The sequence below is a fragment of the Hippocampus bargibanti genome, linkage group LG08 (genome assembly GCF_051943395.1).
Source record: "Hippocampus bargibanti isolate YZ-2025 linkage group LG08, ASM5194339v1, whole genome shotgun sequence".
Taxonomy (NCBI): domain Eukaryota; kingdom Metazoa; phylum Chordata; class Actinopteri; order Syngnathiformes; family Syngnathidae; genus Hippocampus; species Hippocampus bargibanti.
Genome location: NC_142741.1, coordinates 1,377,713 through 1,393,509, shown reverse-complemented (window position 1 = coordinate 1,393,509; position 15,797 = coordinate 1,377,713). Strand labels below are relative to the sequence as shown.

The window sequence follows — 15,797 nt, the reverse complement described above, 5'->3', positions numbered from 1 at the left end:
TTTTGGGTATTTTAGATGCTATAAAACGTTTTTCTGATGTCAGTCGGAAAACAAAAAAGTGATTGTCGGTTGTCCTTTAAATGCTCCTCTGCTCAGCTGCTAACTACTGAGGATGCGAGCTCGGAGGTTGCTAGTTGTTTATAACGGAACAAAATTGTAGAACGAGGGTGTACAGAAATCCACTAGCAGACTAGACCGAGCCACTTTAAAGATTCACAATTATTATTTTTTTTGGTCTTGTACCCGCATTTGGATACAAGCTTATGTTTGTTGCAAGATTTTTACTTGCTCTTGAAAGAAAAAAAAAGTTGTTTTAAAATGAATACTTAGAAGAAAAAAAGCAACAGACAGCGTTTTGGCCTCTGATTGTTTCTATCTTTTTATAAATTTTAGATTGAACTCTTCTTCTCTCTTTAAGGTGGCTCAGTGATGCTTTCGACTCTTGTGCATATTAAAGACAAATATGAGTTGGGGAAAAAAACTGTCACGGTGCCTTTTATTTATATATGTTTTTAGTCCTTTTGTTGTTTGTTTCTTACTAACGTATGGGGAGATTCAAACAAATAGGCTGCTCTAAAAAAATTATCGCTCATTATAAATCCTGAAAAAAATACGGAAAGTGGTCTGATTAAGTTTGTATTGCAAGTTTTAAAATACAGTGATACCTGAGTTTACGAACCCCTTGACTTACGAACTTTTCGGTTTACGAACGTTGCATTTATGAAAACTACCTTGGCATACAAACTATTTTTCGGGATACGCACGGAGCTGCCACAATGAGTGATGTGTCGTTCGCGAACGAGCCCGTTCTAACAAGAAAATGCTATCAACCCAGCTAAACAGAAGACAATTGATGAGGAACTAGGTAAAATTATTGCAGAGAAAGCACCTACACAAAGGATCATTCCTCAAGATGGTGAAAGAAGAAGGTTACGTTACTCATCAAGTGTTTAATGCTGGGGAAAGTGGCCACTCCATTCCATCAAGCCATTAACGACCATCACAAAGGTAAATAAAATGACTTTATTGTACAGTACAGTTTATTTCTTTCATCATAATACTATAGCACATTTATTATCCATAAAATAAGGTATATTTTGTGTAGTTTTAAGGTTTAAAAAAAGTAAAAAAAATTGTTTTGTGTGGACCTGAGAACGCATCATTCTCGTTTTAATGGTTTCCTATGGGAAATTAATTTTTGGGATACACACTTTTCGCCTTACACACTCTGTCTGGGAACCAATTAAAATCAAGTTCCCACTGTATCCATTTTTTTTGTTTTGAAAGGCGCTTATAAATGGAATGTATTATTATTAATTATTATAAATCCCGTTTCAATCCAAACACTCCAGCTCTATCATCGATTAGTTTGCCTGTGCCATCGTAATCCCTGTGAATTGTATTTTATTTTTTATAGTACCTATGCTTGTCTGTGACTGTAAAGTGTCCTTGAGAGCTTTGGAATGTGCTTAAAATGAAATGTATTATTATTATTATTATTTATTAGTAGTAGTATTCTAAATCCCGTTTCAAACCAAACACCCCTGCTCTGTGCTCGATTAGTTTGCCTGTGCCATCGTGTTACTTCCGGAAACATGCGTCTGCTCTGCGCAAACTCAGTTTAGTTGCCAATTGGACTCACTGGTAGCTTATCGATTCTGCTCGACTGTTGCAAACATGAGTGACTAACAGCCACATCGTATCTTCGGGTGCCATGTTGAAGGTAATAATCACATCGGCTTCCCCCAAGCCCACGCGCGCATTTGCAACAGGTGAGTTTTTTTTTGGACGAAAACAAGTTATTTGTATTCGTTGTCTGCGAGGAAGCTAACTCGCTTAGCCGCCACTTTCCAAACGGACTGAATCGAGCAACTACTCGTTTGGTATGCGGCTGTTTTTTTGTTTTCCCCCTGCAGCCGCTTTGCTGAGTTGTGTGTTTGTAACAATTGCCACCATTCGTTTGCAACCCCCCCCCCGCAGAAATGTAGAGGAAAAAAAATCACATTCCAAAATCTCACCGCTTCTGTTTAGCAACGACTAACTGCTAATCGTGTTCATCGAATAAGTCTATGTGGGAGCGTGTTGTGAACGCTTATTTTATGTGACATTTTCCAATAAAGATTCATCACACAGTTTCTCATACCATATTAAAGTGAATTTAAATAGCTTTCAAATGATGTATAGATTATTGTTCTATGACAAATAATAAGGAAATCATGGCATTTTTAAAGTTCGAAATATGAGGGGATTTTCTGCCAGTTAAAACAATGAAAATCTGTGACCGCGTTCTTTATGACAGTTTAAACTATCATAACTTTCTTAATTTTTGGCAGAAGTACCATTGGAAAGCTTTTGAAATTCTAAACAAGAACAAATATCAATCAAAATATAAATGAGCAAATATCAACGATCGAATGCAGGCAGATATTCGTCAGAAATCAAAAATGGCTGTCACTGAATACTAGGAAATAAAATTGCGAGTTCTCGAAATATATATGCTAATGCTTCTTTTCTGGTCCAGGCCCTCCCTATATTTTGCAATGCCGTGTTGCATATTTTGAATACATCTTACAAATCTAAATATACTAGAAAAAAGTAGTCAGATGGATTTAGTTGTTAACCTCTAACCCAAATTTGATCTGCAGGTCACATGCTCAGCCAATTCCCTTCTGTGTGCTCATCTCTGCATCGTTGTTTGTTGTAAAAATACTGCCAGATCTTGTTTTCAGGACAGCCAGCCTCCACCTGACCACCTGACCGACGCACAAGGACAAAATGGTGGACGTGGCAAAATGGCCCATCTTCAGTGTGATGGCGCCCCAAGACCTGGCCTGCATCTGGAAAGCATGCGTTTTTGGCGCGGCCGCCAATGAGGCTATCTTTATCACCAATGAAAACGAGGTGTGTGTGTGTGTGTGTGTATACATTGTAAACACAAAACAAAGAGAGTTAATACTTACAGATGCTCCCCAACTTACAAACGAGGTACGTTCCGAACGGTCGTTTGTAAGGTGAATTTGTTCGTTACTTCAGTGCTATCTTTTGTATGGAATGTATGTTTAAGGCTTATATAAGTAACATGTATTGGTTTGTTTCTACATGGACATAATAAGTTAAATGAAGTTTAACTTGACAATACAAAATGTAACTTACAGCATCTCTGTTCCGAACGGTCGTTCGTAAGGTGAATTTGTTCGTAAGTTGTTTCAGTGCTATATTTTGTATGGAATTTACGTTTAAGGGTTATATAAGTATGTTCAAGGTTTATATAAGTATGTTTAAGGCTTGTATAAGTGATTGGTTTGTACTGAAAAATAAAATAATAATACATTTCATTTATAAGCGCCTTTCAAAACTCTCAAGGAAACTTTACAGTCACAGGATATTTTTCTCTTCGGGTGAGCAGCGGCAGCCACACGCGCCAGCGTTCACTCAAGTCGGAAGTTACATAACTTTTCATAAAATGTATGCTCTATAAAAATGTGTACATGTACAACTGGAGAGAATACTACATATGTTACTACAAAAATGTTCATATGTACCGTTGTTCGTAACTTGAATGTTCATAAGTAGGGGAGCGTCTGTATATTTAAGCCACCTACACGTACGTCATTTCAGAATGATCTGCTACCTTCATGCTAACATATAAGGGACAACGCCATTGACATGCTAATGGTTAGCATTGATGATTGCAGTTTTGGAACTGCGTACGCAATGGATATTGAAACAGAACTGTTGGAGCAACACTTGTAGACTGACAATTTGAAGGCAGTAACGAGCGTGTTTTGTTTTTTACCGGTGAGACGGCAGCCGCGGCATCTGTAAAGATGATATTTAAGAATTAAAGAGGAAATAAAAAATGAAATGCGATGATTAAAAACGCCGGTTGAGTTGCGGTCATCTCATTTCGTTTGATTGGCTGCGTTTGGTCCAGGTGTACGCGATTGGCCTCAACTCCAGCACCTGCCTGGGCACGGGGGACAACCTGAGCACAGTCGTCCCCAAGAAGCTGGACTTCCTGAGCGGCAGGAAGGTGATCGGCGTGAGTTACGGCAGCGGGCCGCACGTCCTGCTGGCCACCGCCGGTCGGTATCGCCAAACGCCGGCCCGCCAAAAATGGCCTCTTTGATGGTTTTCACGGCGACTCTTTTGCGCTTTCAGACGGCGAGCTGTTTGCTTGGGGGCACAACGGCTACAGCCAGCTGGGGAATGGCACTACCAACCAAGGGCTGACGCCCATCCTGGTGTCGGAAAACCTGCTCAAGGGGAAAGTGACGCAGGTGGCGTGCGGCTCGCATCACTCCATGGCGCTCACCCAATCGGGAGAGGTACTCACTACAACTCGTGCAAAGCGAGACGTCAGCTGGACCAAATATGTCCTTCTTTCATTTTCTAACTTCCTTCCTTCCTTCCATTTCTTTCTTCTTTCCATGCTTTCTTCAATTCATTTCTTCCATTCCTTTCTTTCTTTCTTCCTCCCTACTTTCCTTCCTTTTTTTCTATTCCTTCCATTCCTCCCTTCCTTCAATTTCTTTCTTCTTCCATTCCTTCCTTCTATATCTTTTTTCCATCCTTCATTTCTTCCCTCCTTCCTTCCCCCTTACTTCTATTTCTTTCTTCCTCCCTACTTTTCTTTCTTCCTTCCATTTCTTCATCCCTTTCTTCTTTCTTTCCTTCCTTCGTACCTTCCTTTCTTCCTCCCTTCTTTATTTACTTCCTTCCTTTCTTCATTTTTTTCCATTCATCCTTCCTTCCTTCCATTTTTTCCTTCCTTTCTTCCTCCCTTCTTTATTTCCTTCCTTCCTTCCTTCCATTTTTCCTTCCTTCCTTCCTTCTCTTCCATTTCTTTTTTACTTGTTTCCTTCCTTCTTCCTCCATTCCTTCTTTCCCTTCCTTCCTTTCTTCCTCCCTTCTTTATTTACTTCCTTCCATTTTTCCTTCCTTCCTTCTCTTCCATTTCTTTTTTACTTGTTTCCTTCCTTCTTCCTCCATTCCTTCTTTCCCTTCCTTCCTTTCTTCCTCCCTTCTTTATTTACTTCCTTCCATTTTCCCTTCCTTCCTTCTCTTCCATTTCTTTTGTACTTCTTTCCTTCCTTCTTCCTCCATTCCTTCTTTCCCTTCCTTCCTTCCTTCCTTCCTTCCTTCCTACAATTTCTTCCATTTCTTTTTTACTTCTTTCCTTCCTTTCTTCCTCCATTCCTTCTTTCCTTCCTTCCCTTCCATTTTTTTCCTTCCTTCCTTCCTTCTTCCTCAATTCCTTCTTTCCCTTCCTTCCTTCCTTTCTTCCCTCCTCGCTTCCCTGGCGTCAGGTATACGCCTGGGGCTACAACAGCTGCGGGCAGGTGGGCTCGGGTTCCACGGCGACTCAGCCTGAGCCGCGTCGCGTTTCCAGCGGCCTCCAGAGCAAGTTTGCGGTGGGCATCGCGTGCGGCCACACGTCGTCGGCGGCGCTGGCGGACGACGGCCAGGTGAGCCCCGAGGCAACCGTACGATCTTCCTTCCCCGGCGGGACGTCGTTCCCTCCCTTTTGCGCAGGTGTACGCCTGGGGCTACAACGGCAACGGTCAGCTGGGACTGGGCAATAACGGCAACCAGCTGGCTCCGTCTCGAATCCTCGCTTTGCAGGCTTTGTGTGTGCAGCAGGTGAGGGCTCGCTTACTAAAAGGGAGCGCGCCTCGCCCATGCCTAACGTTATTATTATCTCCCTTCCAGATCGTATGCGGGTACGCGCACGCGTTAGCGCTGACGGACGAGGGCATCCTGTACGCTTGGGGCGCCAACACGTACGGCCAACTGGGCACGGGCAACAAGAGCAACCAGCTGAGCCCCGTGCGGATCATGAGCGACAAGGGAAGGTGCGACAAAATCCGAAAATTGAAGTCGGACGTGACTTCAACATAATCTTCTTGATTTGAATACCACGCCCCTGGACGTCCCGAGCACCAACATCCAGCAACCAACAGAACGTAGACATTTTTAATGGGTTGTCTTTCCATGACCTGATAGATTTGTAACCTGGCGAATGAGCTCTTCCTGTTTACCAAGTCCTAAATTAGTCCAAGGAGTACTTTTGCTATTATGGGAGCAAAAAAGACCCCACCACGGGCTACTGTTAAGCCGAAGAGGACGCAAAAGAAAAGAAGAAGAAGAAGATCATTGAAAAACGCCAACGAGGTGTGCGTTTGTGTAACTTAGCGTCCCAGTACTAGTACGCTAAGTCAACCATCGCTACGTGTGGTGTTTCTGTGTTGTCTAAGCAACCTTCTCAGGCAATAGAAGAGGTTGAAAAACTTCTGTTGATTTGGATTAATCAAAAGCAGCTAGCAGGGGACAGTGTGAGGCAGGGTATTATCGCCGAGAAAGCACAGCAACGTTTTTCTGATGTCATTTAGGAAGCAAAACGACATCATCGACCATCACGAAGATCAATAAAACGACTTTATTATACAGTACAGTTTATTACTTTCACTACAATCCAATAGCACATTTATTTTACATAAAATAACGACTATTTTGTGTAGTTTTAAGGCTTATTTTGTAGAACATTATATTTTATGGGGACCTGGGAACGGATTATTCTCATTTTAATGGTTTCTTATGGGAAATGACGGTTCGGCAGACAAACTTTTTGCCTTATACACACTTTCTGGGAACCAATTAAGTTCGTAAGCTGGGGTATCACTGTACAGTGATACTTTGGGTCACGAACTTAATTGGCTCCCAGACAGAGTGTGTAAGGCGAAAAGTGTGTATCCCAAAAATTAATTCCCCATAGGAAACCATTAAAATGAGAATAATCCGTTCCCAGGTCCCCATGAAACGTAATTTTCTACTAAATAAGCCTTAAAACGACACAAAATATACCTTATTTTATGTATAATAAATGTGCTATTTTATTATAATTAAAGAAATAAACTGAACTGTATAATGCCGGCTGCCATTTTCTTGTTAGGAGAACGGGCTCGTTCGAGAATGACACGTCACTCATTGTGGCAGCTCCGTGTGTATCCCGAAAAATAGTTTGTATGCCAAGGTAAAATGTTCATAAATGTAACATTCGTAAACCAAAAAGTTTGTAAGCCAAGAGGTTCGTAAACCGAGGGATCACTGTATCTTGAAGTCATGGTGACCAAATAACCCAGCGCCCCGGGGGTCGCCGACCTCTGCCTTCCGCTAATAGACACAAAAACAACACCGGCTTTTGTTTTCTGTGCAGGATCGTGGAGGTGGCCGCCTGTCACTCCACGCACACGTCGGCCGCCAAGATGCAGAACGGCCGAGTGTACATGTGGGGTCAGTGCAGGGGTCAGTCCATCGCGTTGCCCCACCTCACGCGCTTCACTTGCACCGATGACGTTTTTGCATGCTTTGCTACGCCCCCGGTGATGTGGAGGCTTCTGTCCATCGGTGAGATAGATACTCGATGAAACGGAAATGTCAACATTCATACGCAATTTCAGTCGCCGCCATGGAAGAAAATGTGCTTCTATGGAAGAAAACGGCCTTCTGAAATCCAAGAAGCGCTTTCGGGATGACGTCTTCTGATGTTTTTTGCAGAGTTTGACGACTTTCTGACGGTGGCTCAGTCCCTCAAGAAGGAATTTGACAACCCCGAGACGGCCGACCTCAAATTCTGCGTGGAGGGCAAATACATCCACGTCCACAAAGCCGTTCTTAAAATCAGGTCAGACTTCCCTTCAAGGTATTCAGTCAAGCTTTGAATTAAAGGACAACCGACACCGCCGGACAAGTTGCGTCCATCATTTGTAAAATCACTTCTACTGAGCGTATTTGACAAAGATTCCACCGCATATTTTCCCTTTTAAGACTCACGCTGAATATTCAGGAAGTCTTGTTTTCCAGTTGATGCCGATGCTCTATGTGACGTCACAGAGGGAACGCCCCTGACCGAGAAAGCGACACACAATGCATTTTGGGTACTTTTTTTCCCATCTGAAAACAGTGTTGATGGCGAAATTAGAAGGAAAACTACATAAATAACGTGATGGCGAATCGTTGTGTGTTGCAGCCAATTGCGGTAACACGCATAAAGAAGGTGTAAATTGACACAAATTCCCAGCAGACAAATCAGCCCATTTCCAACGGAGCTTGGGCGCCATCTTGTGCATTTTCTGGGACGCTACATTGGAGTCCAGATGGCTCGAATTGATACGGAAGGACTTCTTGAATCGATTGCAAACATTGATGCTTTCCTCTTCGGAACTATTTGAATCAATATTCATAACTGGATGAGTAACCAGAAAGCATTTTCTCCCAATCTGAACTCTCTGAAGCCATTGTTTTGATTCTGGAGCAAGGCAGTTTGTGAAGGAGTTTCCTTACGTGACGTCATGAACAAGGGGGCGGGACTTTCTGAATCTCGCCACTTCCGAGCTCATTTTGTGGCAGTTTTGGGACACTTGAAGTCATTTTTATTGGTGTTTTGCATTTGAGTAAAAATATCATCCTGTGTTTTTGGGGTATTTTAGATGCGATCAAACGTTTTTCTGATGTCAGTTAGGGAACAAAAAAATGGTGTCAGTTGTCCTTTAACTTCCTACAGATTTTGAACTTGCGATTTTTTGTTGTTGTTGTAACACGCATTTGATTTGCAAATTCAAGCATTCTGTGATTTGCCCTTTTGTGTTCCAGGTGTGAACACTTCCGCTCCATGTTCCAGTCGCACTGGAACGAAGATCTGAAGGAAGTGATCGAAATCGACCAGTTCTCCTTCCCGGTTTATCGTTCCTTTCTGGAGTTCCTCTACACGGATAACGTTGAGCTGCCACCGGAGGACGCTATCGGTGAGAAACGCCAAAAAAAAACAACGCAGATGGAAACTGCACTCGGTCCTTTCTAGTCTAACCATGCCCCCCTATTACTCTATTTAGAATTGAATTTTATTTTTAATTGTATTTTATACAATATTTGTTTCCGTTTGTCAGAATTCCTTATGAGAGAAGACTTGTGAGAGTCTAGCTAGCTACGTAGCTGTCTATTTGCTAACTATTAGCTGTCTAGCTAGCTATCATTTAGCTATCTATCTGGCTAGGTAGCTATCTATTAACGACTGTATCTATTAGCTGGCGAGCTATCTTTCTGTCTGAGTTACTTTGGGGTTGAGTGAAAGCTGGTGCGTGTGGCTACCGCTGCTCACCCACAGAAAAACTGATCCTGTGACTGTAAAGTGACCTTGCTAGTTTTGAAAGGCGCTTAGAAATGAAATGTATTATTATTATTTATAGTATCTATGCTTGTCTGTAAAGTGTCCTTGTTTGTTTGCTAGCTATCAATTAGCTATGTAGCTAGCTCGCTAGCTATCTAGTGAGCTATCTATTATATATCTGGCTGGCTTGCAAGCTAGCTATTAGCTGGCGAGTTAGCTTTCTATGAGTGGGTTGAGTGAACGCTGGCGCCTGTGGCTGCCTCTGCTAACCCACAGAGAAAAAAAATCCTGTGACTGTAAAGAGAGAGTTTTGAAAGGCGCTTCGACATGAAATGTATGATTATGAAAGTGAAATATTGGCTGCGCAGGACTTTTGGACTTGGCCACGTCGTACTGCGAGAAGCGCCTGAAGCGTCTTTGCCAGCATCTCATCAAAAGCGGCATCACGGTGGAAAACGCCTTCACGTTGCTGTCGGCCGCCGTTCGCTACGACGCCGAGGTTTGCCCCTTTTGACCTTGCGTTGACCTTCACGCCGTTGATTGAAATTGTGCTTGGATTGTTGGCTCCTCAGGATCTGGAGGAATTCTGCTTCAAGTTTTGCGTCAACCATCTGACGCGAGTGACGCAGACGGATGCTTTCGGACAGATTGACGGCCATTTACTCAAGGATTTTATGTGTCGAGCCGGCCAATGCGGCGCCTTCAAGAATTGATCTGGAAATGGTGCATTCAGGAACATCGATTGATTCACGAAACATATACAAGGAAATTTTAGGCACTTAAAGGACAACCGACACCATTTTTTTTTTGTTTGCTAACTGACATCAGAAAAACGTTTTGTAGCATCTAAAATAGCCAAAACACGCAGGATGATAGTTTTAGTCAAATGCAAAACACCAATAAAAATGACTTAAAGTGTCCCAAAACTGCCACAAAATGGAAGTCCCGCCCCCTTGTTCGTGACGTCACTATTGGTCACAAACTGCCTTGCTCCAGAATCAAAACTATGGCTTCAGAGAGTTCAGATTCGGAGACGATGCTCTCTGAAGCCATTTGTTTTGATTCTGGAGCAAGGCAGTTTGTGACCAATAGTGACGTCACGAACAAGGGGGCGGGACTTTCTGAATCTCGCCATTTCTGAGCATATTTTGTGGCAGTTTTGGCATACTTTGTTATTGGTGTTTTGCATTTGACTAAAAATATCAGCCTGCGGCTATTTTAGATGCTATAAAAAGTTATTCTGATGTCATTTAGGAAACAAAAAAATGGTGTCGGTTGTCCTTTAACTCTGCAGTTTTGTGGCCAAGTGTGTCAAAAGCGAGTGACATTTTGGAACGACACTGTAATGACGTTTTTTTTTTTTTTTTTAAATTTCACAATGGGCTTCAGTGATACAGACTAAAATCTGGAAATATCCAGCGAACAATAAATTTCATGTGAGGACCAACAAACAGTGAGTAGCGCTGATTTGGTTGCCATGTCAACTCCTCAGCAAAGACATGACTTGTTGCATCGCCGCCAGTGATTTTTTCACCGTCACTTCTTTCTGCTCCAACTCTGTCGAAAGCACAAAAGGTGACATTCACACCTGAAGCGATGATGATATTGAGAAATATTAATTCGCCCCAAAAAACAAAAACATGTTTGTGAGGAAAATAGTCGTAAAACTGAAAGTTACAAAAAGTTCCCAATCAGACCTGTTAGCTGTTTTCTCAGCAGTTCTGTCATTTTGCCTGAGGCCATCATCACTTGGAATGCCATCGTGAATTCTAGAGAAAACAGCAATGAGTATAATAATAATTATTATTATTATTATCATTATTATTACCATTATTATTATTATTATCATCATTTATATAATTATTATTACAATTATTATCATTACTATTATTACCATTATGATTATTATTTATTTGTATTTTATTATTATTTTTATAATTATTTTATTATTTTTTTTTTTAAATGATGATTATTATCATTATATCATCATTATTATTATTTTATTATTTATTATTTTTATTATTATTTTCATTATGATTATTATCATATCATCATTATATCATTATCATTATTAGTATTGTTATTTTTATTGTTATTTGTATTATTATTATTATTATTATTATTATAATTTTTCGGGAGGGTCTCAAGGAGACGAGTCAATCACCTTTTTGGGTGGCCTGCCCGTTTTGAATCCTCAGCGAGACGTCCTTCATGTGTGTGAGGTAATCGTTAAAGATGGCGTCCGTGCATCCCGCCGTGTTGCAATGGCGCCAGAAGGTCGCCGCGTCCATCTTGTGTTCTGTTTTCATCAATGTCACTTGTGGTTAGTTTAGGGATTCATTTGCGGATATTGGCAAAAATATTGAGCTCTGTGGCTACGTTGGTGGCAAAGAAAGAAATTGCATGCAATTTTTTTGGGCTAAAAATGCCTTACTATACGTGGTCGTTTTTTTTCGGCCAAAAATGCCTTACTATACATGGTCATTTTTTTGCCTAAAAATGCCTTACTATACATGGTCGTTTTTTTCTGCGAAAAAACGCCTTACTATACATGGTCGTTTTTTTTGGCGAAAAAACGCCTTACAATACATGGTCGTTTTTTTCGGCTAAAAATGCCTTACTATACATGGTCGTTTTTTTCGGCCAAAAATGCCTTACTATACATGGTCATTTTTTTGCCTAAAAATGCCTTACTATACATGGTCGTTTTTTTCGGCCAAAAACGCCTTACTATACATGGTCGTTTTTTTCGGCTAAAAATGCCTTACTATACATGGTCGTTTTTTTCGGCCAAAAATGCCTTACTATACATGGTCGTTTTTTTCGGCTAAAAATGCCTTACTATACATGGTCGTTTTTTTCGGCCAAAAATACCTTACTATACATGGTCGTTTTTTTCGGCTAAAAATGCCTTACTATACATGGTCGTTTTTTTCTGCAAAAAAATGCCTTACTATACATGATCATTTTTTTTCTGCGAAAAATGCCTTACTATACATGGTCGTTTTTTTTTCGGCCAAAAATGCCTTACTATACATGGTCATTTTTTTGCCTAAAAATGCCTTACTATACATGGTCGTTTTTTTTCGGCCAAAAATGCCTTACTATACATGGTCGTTTTTTTCGGCCAAAAATGCCTTACTATACATGGTCGTTTTTTTCGGCTAAAAACGCCTTACTATACATGGTCGTTTTTTTCGGCTAAAAATGCCTTACTATACATGGTCATTTTTTTGCCTAAAAATGCCTTACTATACATGGTCGTTTTTTTCGGCCAAAAACGCCTTACTATACATGGTCGTTTTTTTCGGCTAAAAATGCCTTACTATACATGGTCGTTTTTTTCGGCCAAAAATGCCTTTCTATACATGGTCGTTTTTTTCGGCTAAAAATGCCTTACTATACATGGTCGTTTTTTTCGGCCAAAAATACCTTACTATACATGGTCGTTTTTTTCGGCTAAAAATGCCTTACTATACATGGTCGTTTTTTTCTGCAAAAAAATGCCTTACTATACATGATCATTTTTTTCTGCGAAAAATGCCTTACTATACATGGTCGTTTTTTTTTCGGCCAAAAATGCCTTACTATACATGGTCATTTTTTTGCCTAAAAATGCCTTACTATACATGGTCGTTTTTTTCGGCCAAAAATGCCTTACTATACATGGTCGTTTTTTTCGGCCAAAAATGCCTTACTATACATGGTCGTTTTTTTCGGCTAAAAACGCCTTACTATACATGGTCGTTTTTTTCGGCAAAAAATGCCTTACTATACATGGTCATTTTTTTGCCTAAAAATGCCTTACTATACATGGTCGTTTTTTTCGGCCAAAAATGCCTTACTATACATGGTCGTTTTTTTCGGCCAAAAATGCCTTACTATACATGGTCGTTTTTTTCGGCTAAAAATGCCTTACTATACATGGTCGTTTTTTTCTGCAAAAAAATGCCTTACTATACATGGTCGTTTTTTTCTGTGAAAAAACGCCTTACTATACATGGTCGTTTTTTTCGGGCAAAAATGCCTTACTATACATGGTCGTTTTTTTCGGCTAAAAACGCCTTACTATACATGGTCGTTTTTTTCGGCCAAAAATGCCTTACTATACATGGTCGTTCTTTTCTGCAAAAAAATGCCTTACTATACATGGTCGTTTTTTTCTGCGAAAAAACGCCTTACTATACATGGTCGTTTTTTTCTGCGAAAAAACGCCTTACTATACATGGTCGTTTTTTTCGGCCAAAAATGCCTTACTATACATGGTCGTTTTTTTCGGCCAAAAATGCCTTAGTATACATGGTCGTTTTTTTCTGCAAAAAAATGCCTTACTATACATGGTCGTTTTTTTCGGCTAAAAATGCCTTACTATACATGGTCGTTTTTTTCTGCAAAAAAATGCCTTACTATACATGGTCGTTTTTTTCTGCGAAAAAAGGCCTTACTATACATGGTCGTTTTTTTCGGGCAAAAATGCCTTACTATACATGGTCCTTTTTTTCGGGCAAAAATGCCTTACTATACATGGTCGTTTTTTTCGGCTAAAAATGCCTTACTATACATGGTCGTTTTTTTCGGCTAAAAATGCCTTAGTATACATGGTCGTTTTTTTCGGCCAAAAATGCCTTACTATACATGGTCGTTTATTTCGGCTAAAAATGCCTTACTATACATGGTCGTTTTTTTCTGCAAAAAAATGCCTTACTATACATGGTCGTTTTTTTCTGCGAAAAAACGCCTTACTATACATGGTCGTTTTTTTCGGCCAAAAACGCCTTACTATACATGGTCGTTTTTTTCGGCCAAAAACGCCTAACTATACATGGTCGTTTTTTTTCGGCCAAAAATGCCTTACTATACATGGTCGTTTTTTTTCTGCGAAAAAACGCCTTACTATACATGATCGTTTTTTTTCGGCCAAAAATGCCTTACGATACATGGTCATTTTTTTCGGCCAAAAGTGCCTTACTATACATGGTCGTTTTTTTCGGCTAAAAATGCCTTACTATACATGGTCGTTTTTTTCGGCTAAAAATGCCTTACTATACATGGTCGTTTTTTTCGGCCAAAAATGCCTTACTATACATGGTCGTTTTTTTCGGCCAAAAATGCCTTACTATACATGGTCGTTTTTTTCTGCAAAAAAATGCCTTACTATACATGGTCGTTTTTTTCTGCGAAAAAACGCCTTACTATACATGGTCGTTTTTTTCTGCGAAAAAACGCCTTACTATACATGGTCGTTTTTTTCGGCCAAAAATGCCTTACTATACATGGTCGTTTTTTTCGGCCAAAAATGCCTTACTATACATGGTCGTTTTTTTCGGCTAAAAATGCCTTACTATACATGGTCGTTTTTTTCGGCTAAAAATGCCTTAGTATACATGGTCGTTTTTTTCGGCCAAAAATGCCTTACTATACATGGTCATTTTTTTTCGGCTAAAAATGCCTTACTATACATGGTCGTTTTTTTTCGGCCAAAAGTGCCTTACTATACATGGTCGTTTTTTTCGGCCAAAAATGCCTTACTATACATGGTCGTTTTTTTCGGGCAAAAATGCCTTACTATACATGGTCGTTTTTTTCGGCTAAAAATGCCATACTATACATGGTCGTTTTTTTCGGCTAAAAATGCCTTACTATACATGGTCGTTTTTTTCTGCGAAAAAACTCCTTACTATACATGGTCGTTTTTTTCGGCCAAAAATGCCTTACTATACATGGTCGTTTTTTTCGGCCAAAAATGCCTTACTATACATGGTCGTTTTTTTCGGCTAAAAATGCCTTACTATACATGGTCGTTTTTTTCGGCTAAAAATGCCTTAGTATACATGGTCGTTTTTTTCTGCGAAAAAACGCCTTACTATACATGGTCGTTTTTTTCGGCCAAAAATGCCTTACTATACATGGTCGTTTTTTTCGGCCAAAAATGCCTTACTATACATGGTCGTTTTTTTCGGCTAAAAATGCCTTACTATACATGGTCGTTTTTTTCGGCTAAAAATGCCTTAGTATACATGGTCGTTTTTTTCTGCGAAAAAACGCCTGACTATACATGGTCGTTTTTTTCGGCCAAAAATGCCTTACTATACATGGTCGTTTTTTTCGGGCAAAAATGCCTTACTATACATGGTCGTTTTTTTTCGGCCAAAAATGCCTTACTATACATGGTCGTTTTTTTCGGCTAAAAATGCCTTACTATACATGGTCGTTTTTTTCGGCTAAAAACGCCTTACTATACATGGTCGTTTTTTTCGGCTAAAAATGCCTTACTATACATGGTCGTTTTTTTCGGCTAAAAATGCCTTACTATACATGGTCGTTTTTTTTCGGCCAAAAATGCCTTAATATACATGGTCGTTTTTTTCGGCCAAAAATGCCTTACTATACATGGTCGTTTTTTTCGGCTAAAAATGCCTTACTATACATGGTCGTTTTTTTCGGCTAAAAATGCCTTACTATACATGGTCGTTTTTTTCTGCAAAAAAACGCCTTACTATACATGGTCGTTTTTTTCGGCTAAAAATGCCTTACTATACATGGTCGTTTTTTTTCGGCTAAAAACTTATAGTTACACAATGGGTGAATTTGTAAAATCCCTCATGGAGACGCCTGGGATTGAACCAGGAAC

At 40.1% G+C, this 15,797-nt stretch overlaps 1 protein-coding gene across 2 annotated transcripts; it reads left to right on the top strand.

Moving 5' to 3' along the window:
• The first annotated feature begins 1,615 nt into the window (after positions 1 to 1,615).
• Positions 1,616 to 10,138, top strand: LOC148894242 (RCC1 and BTB domain-containing protein 1-like). 2 transcript variants are annotated; one of them, XM_089003075.1, is made up of 12 exons: positions 1,616 to 1,772; positions 2,730 to 2,901; positions 3,935 to 4,085; positions 4,162 to 4,328; positions 5,310 to 5,468; positions 5,536 to 5,643; positions 5,713 to 5,855; positions 7,217 to 7,407; positions 7,558 to 7,684; positions 8,653 to 8,804; positions 9,535 to 9,665; positions 9,739 to 10,138. In XM_089003075.1, the coding sequence occupies exons 2-12, from the start codon at positions 2,776 to 2,778 to the stop codon at positions 9,877 to 9,879; spliced, it is 1,596 nt and encodes a 531-aa protein (XP_088859201.1). In that variant the 5' UTR covers positions 1,616 to 1,772; positions 2,730 to 2,775; the 3' UTR covers positions 9,880 to 10,138. The 2 variants fall into 2 exon arrangements, with proteins under 2 accessions (XP_088859201.1, XP_088859200.1); XM_089003074.1 differs by having other exon boundaries at positions 2,717 to 2,901.
• The last annotated feature ends 5,659 nt before the right edge of the window (positions 10,139 to 15,797 follow it).

Coding starts and splice junctions, on each gene's coding strand:
- LOC148894242 (XM_089003075.1), top strand. CDS start 2,776: ATGGTGGACGTGGCAAAATGGCCCATCTTCAGTGTGATGGCGCCCCAA. Junction 4,086..4,161: donor CGTCCTGCTGGCCACCGCCG/GTCGGTATCGCC, acceptor TTGCGCTTTCAG/ACGGCGAGCTGTTTGCTTGG. Junction 7,408..7,557: donor GTGGAGGCTTCTGTCCATCG/GTGAGATAGATA, acceptor TGTTTTTTGCAG/AGTTTGACGACTTTCTGACG.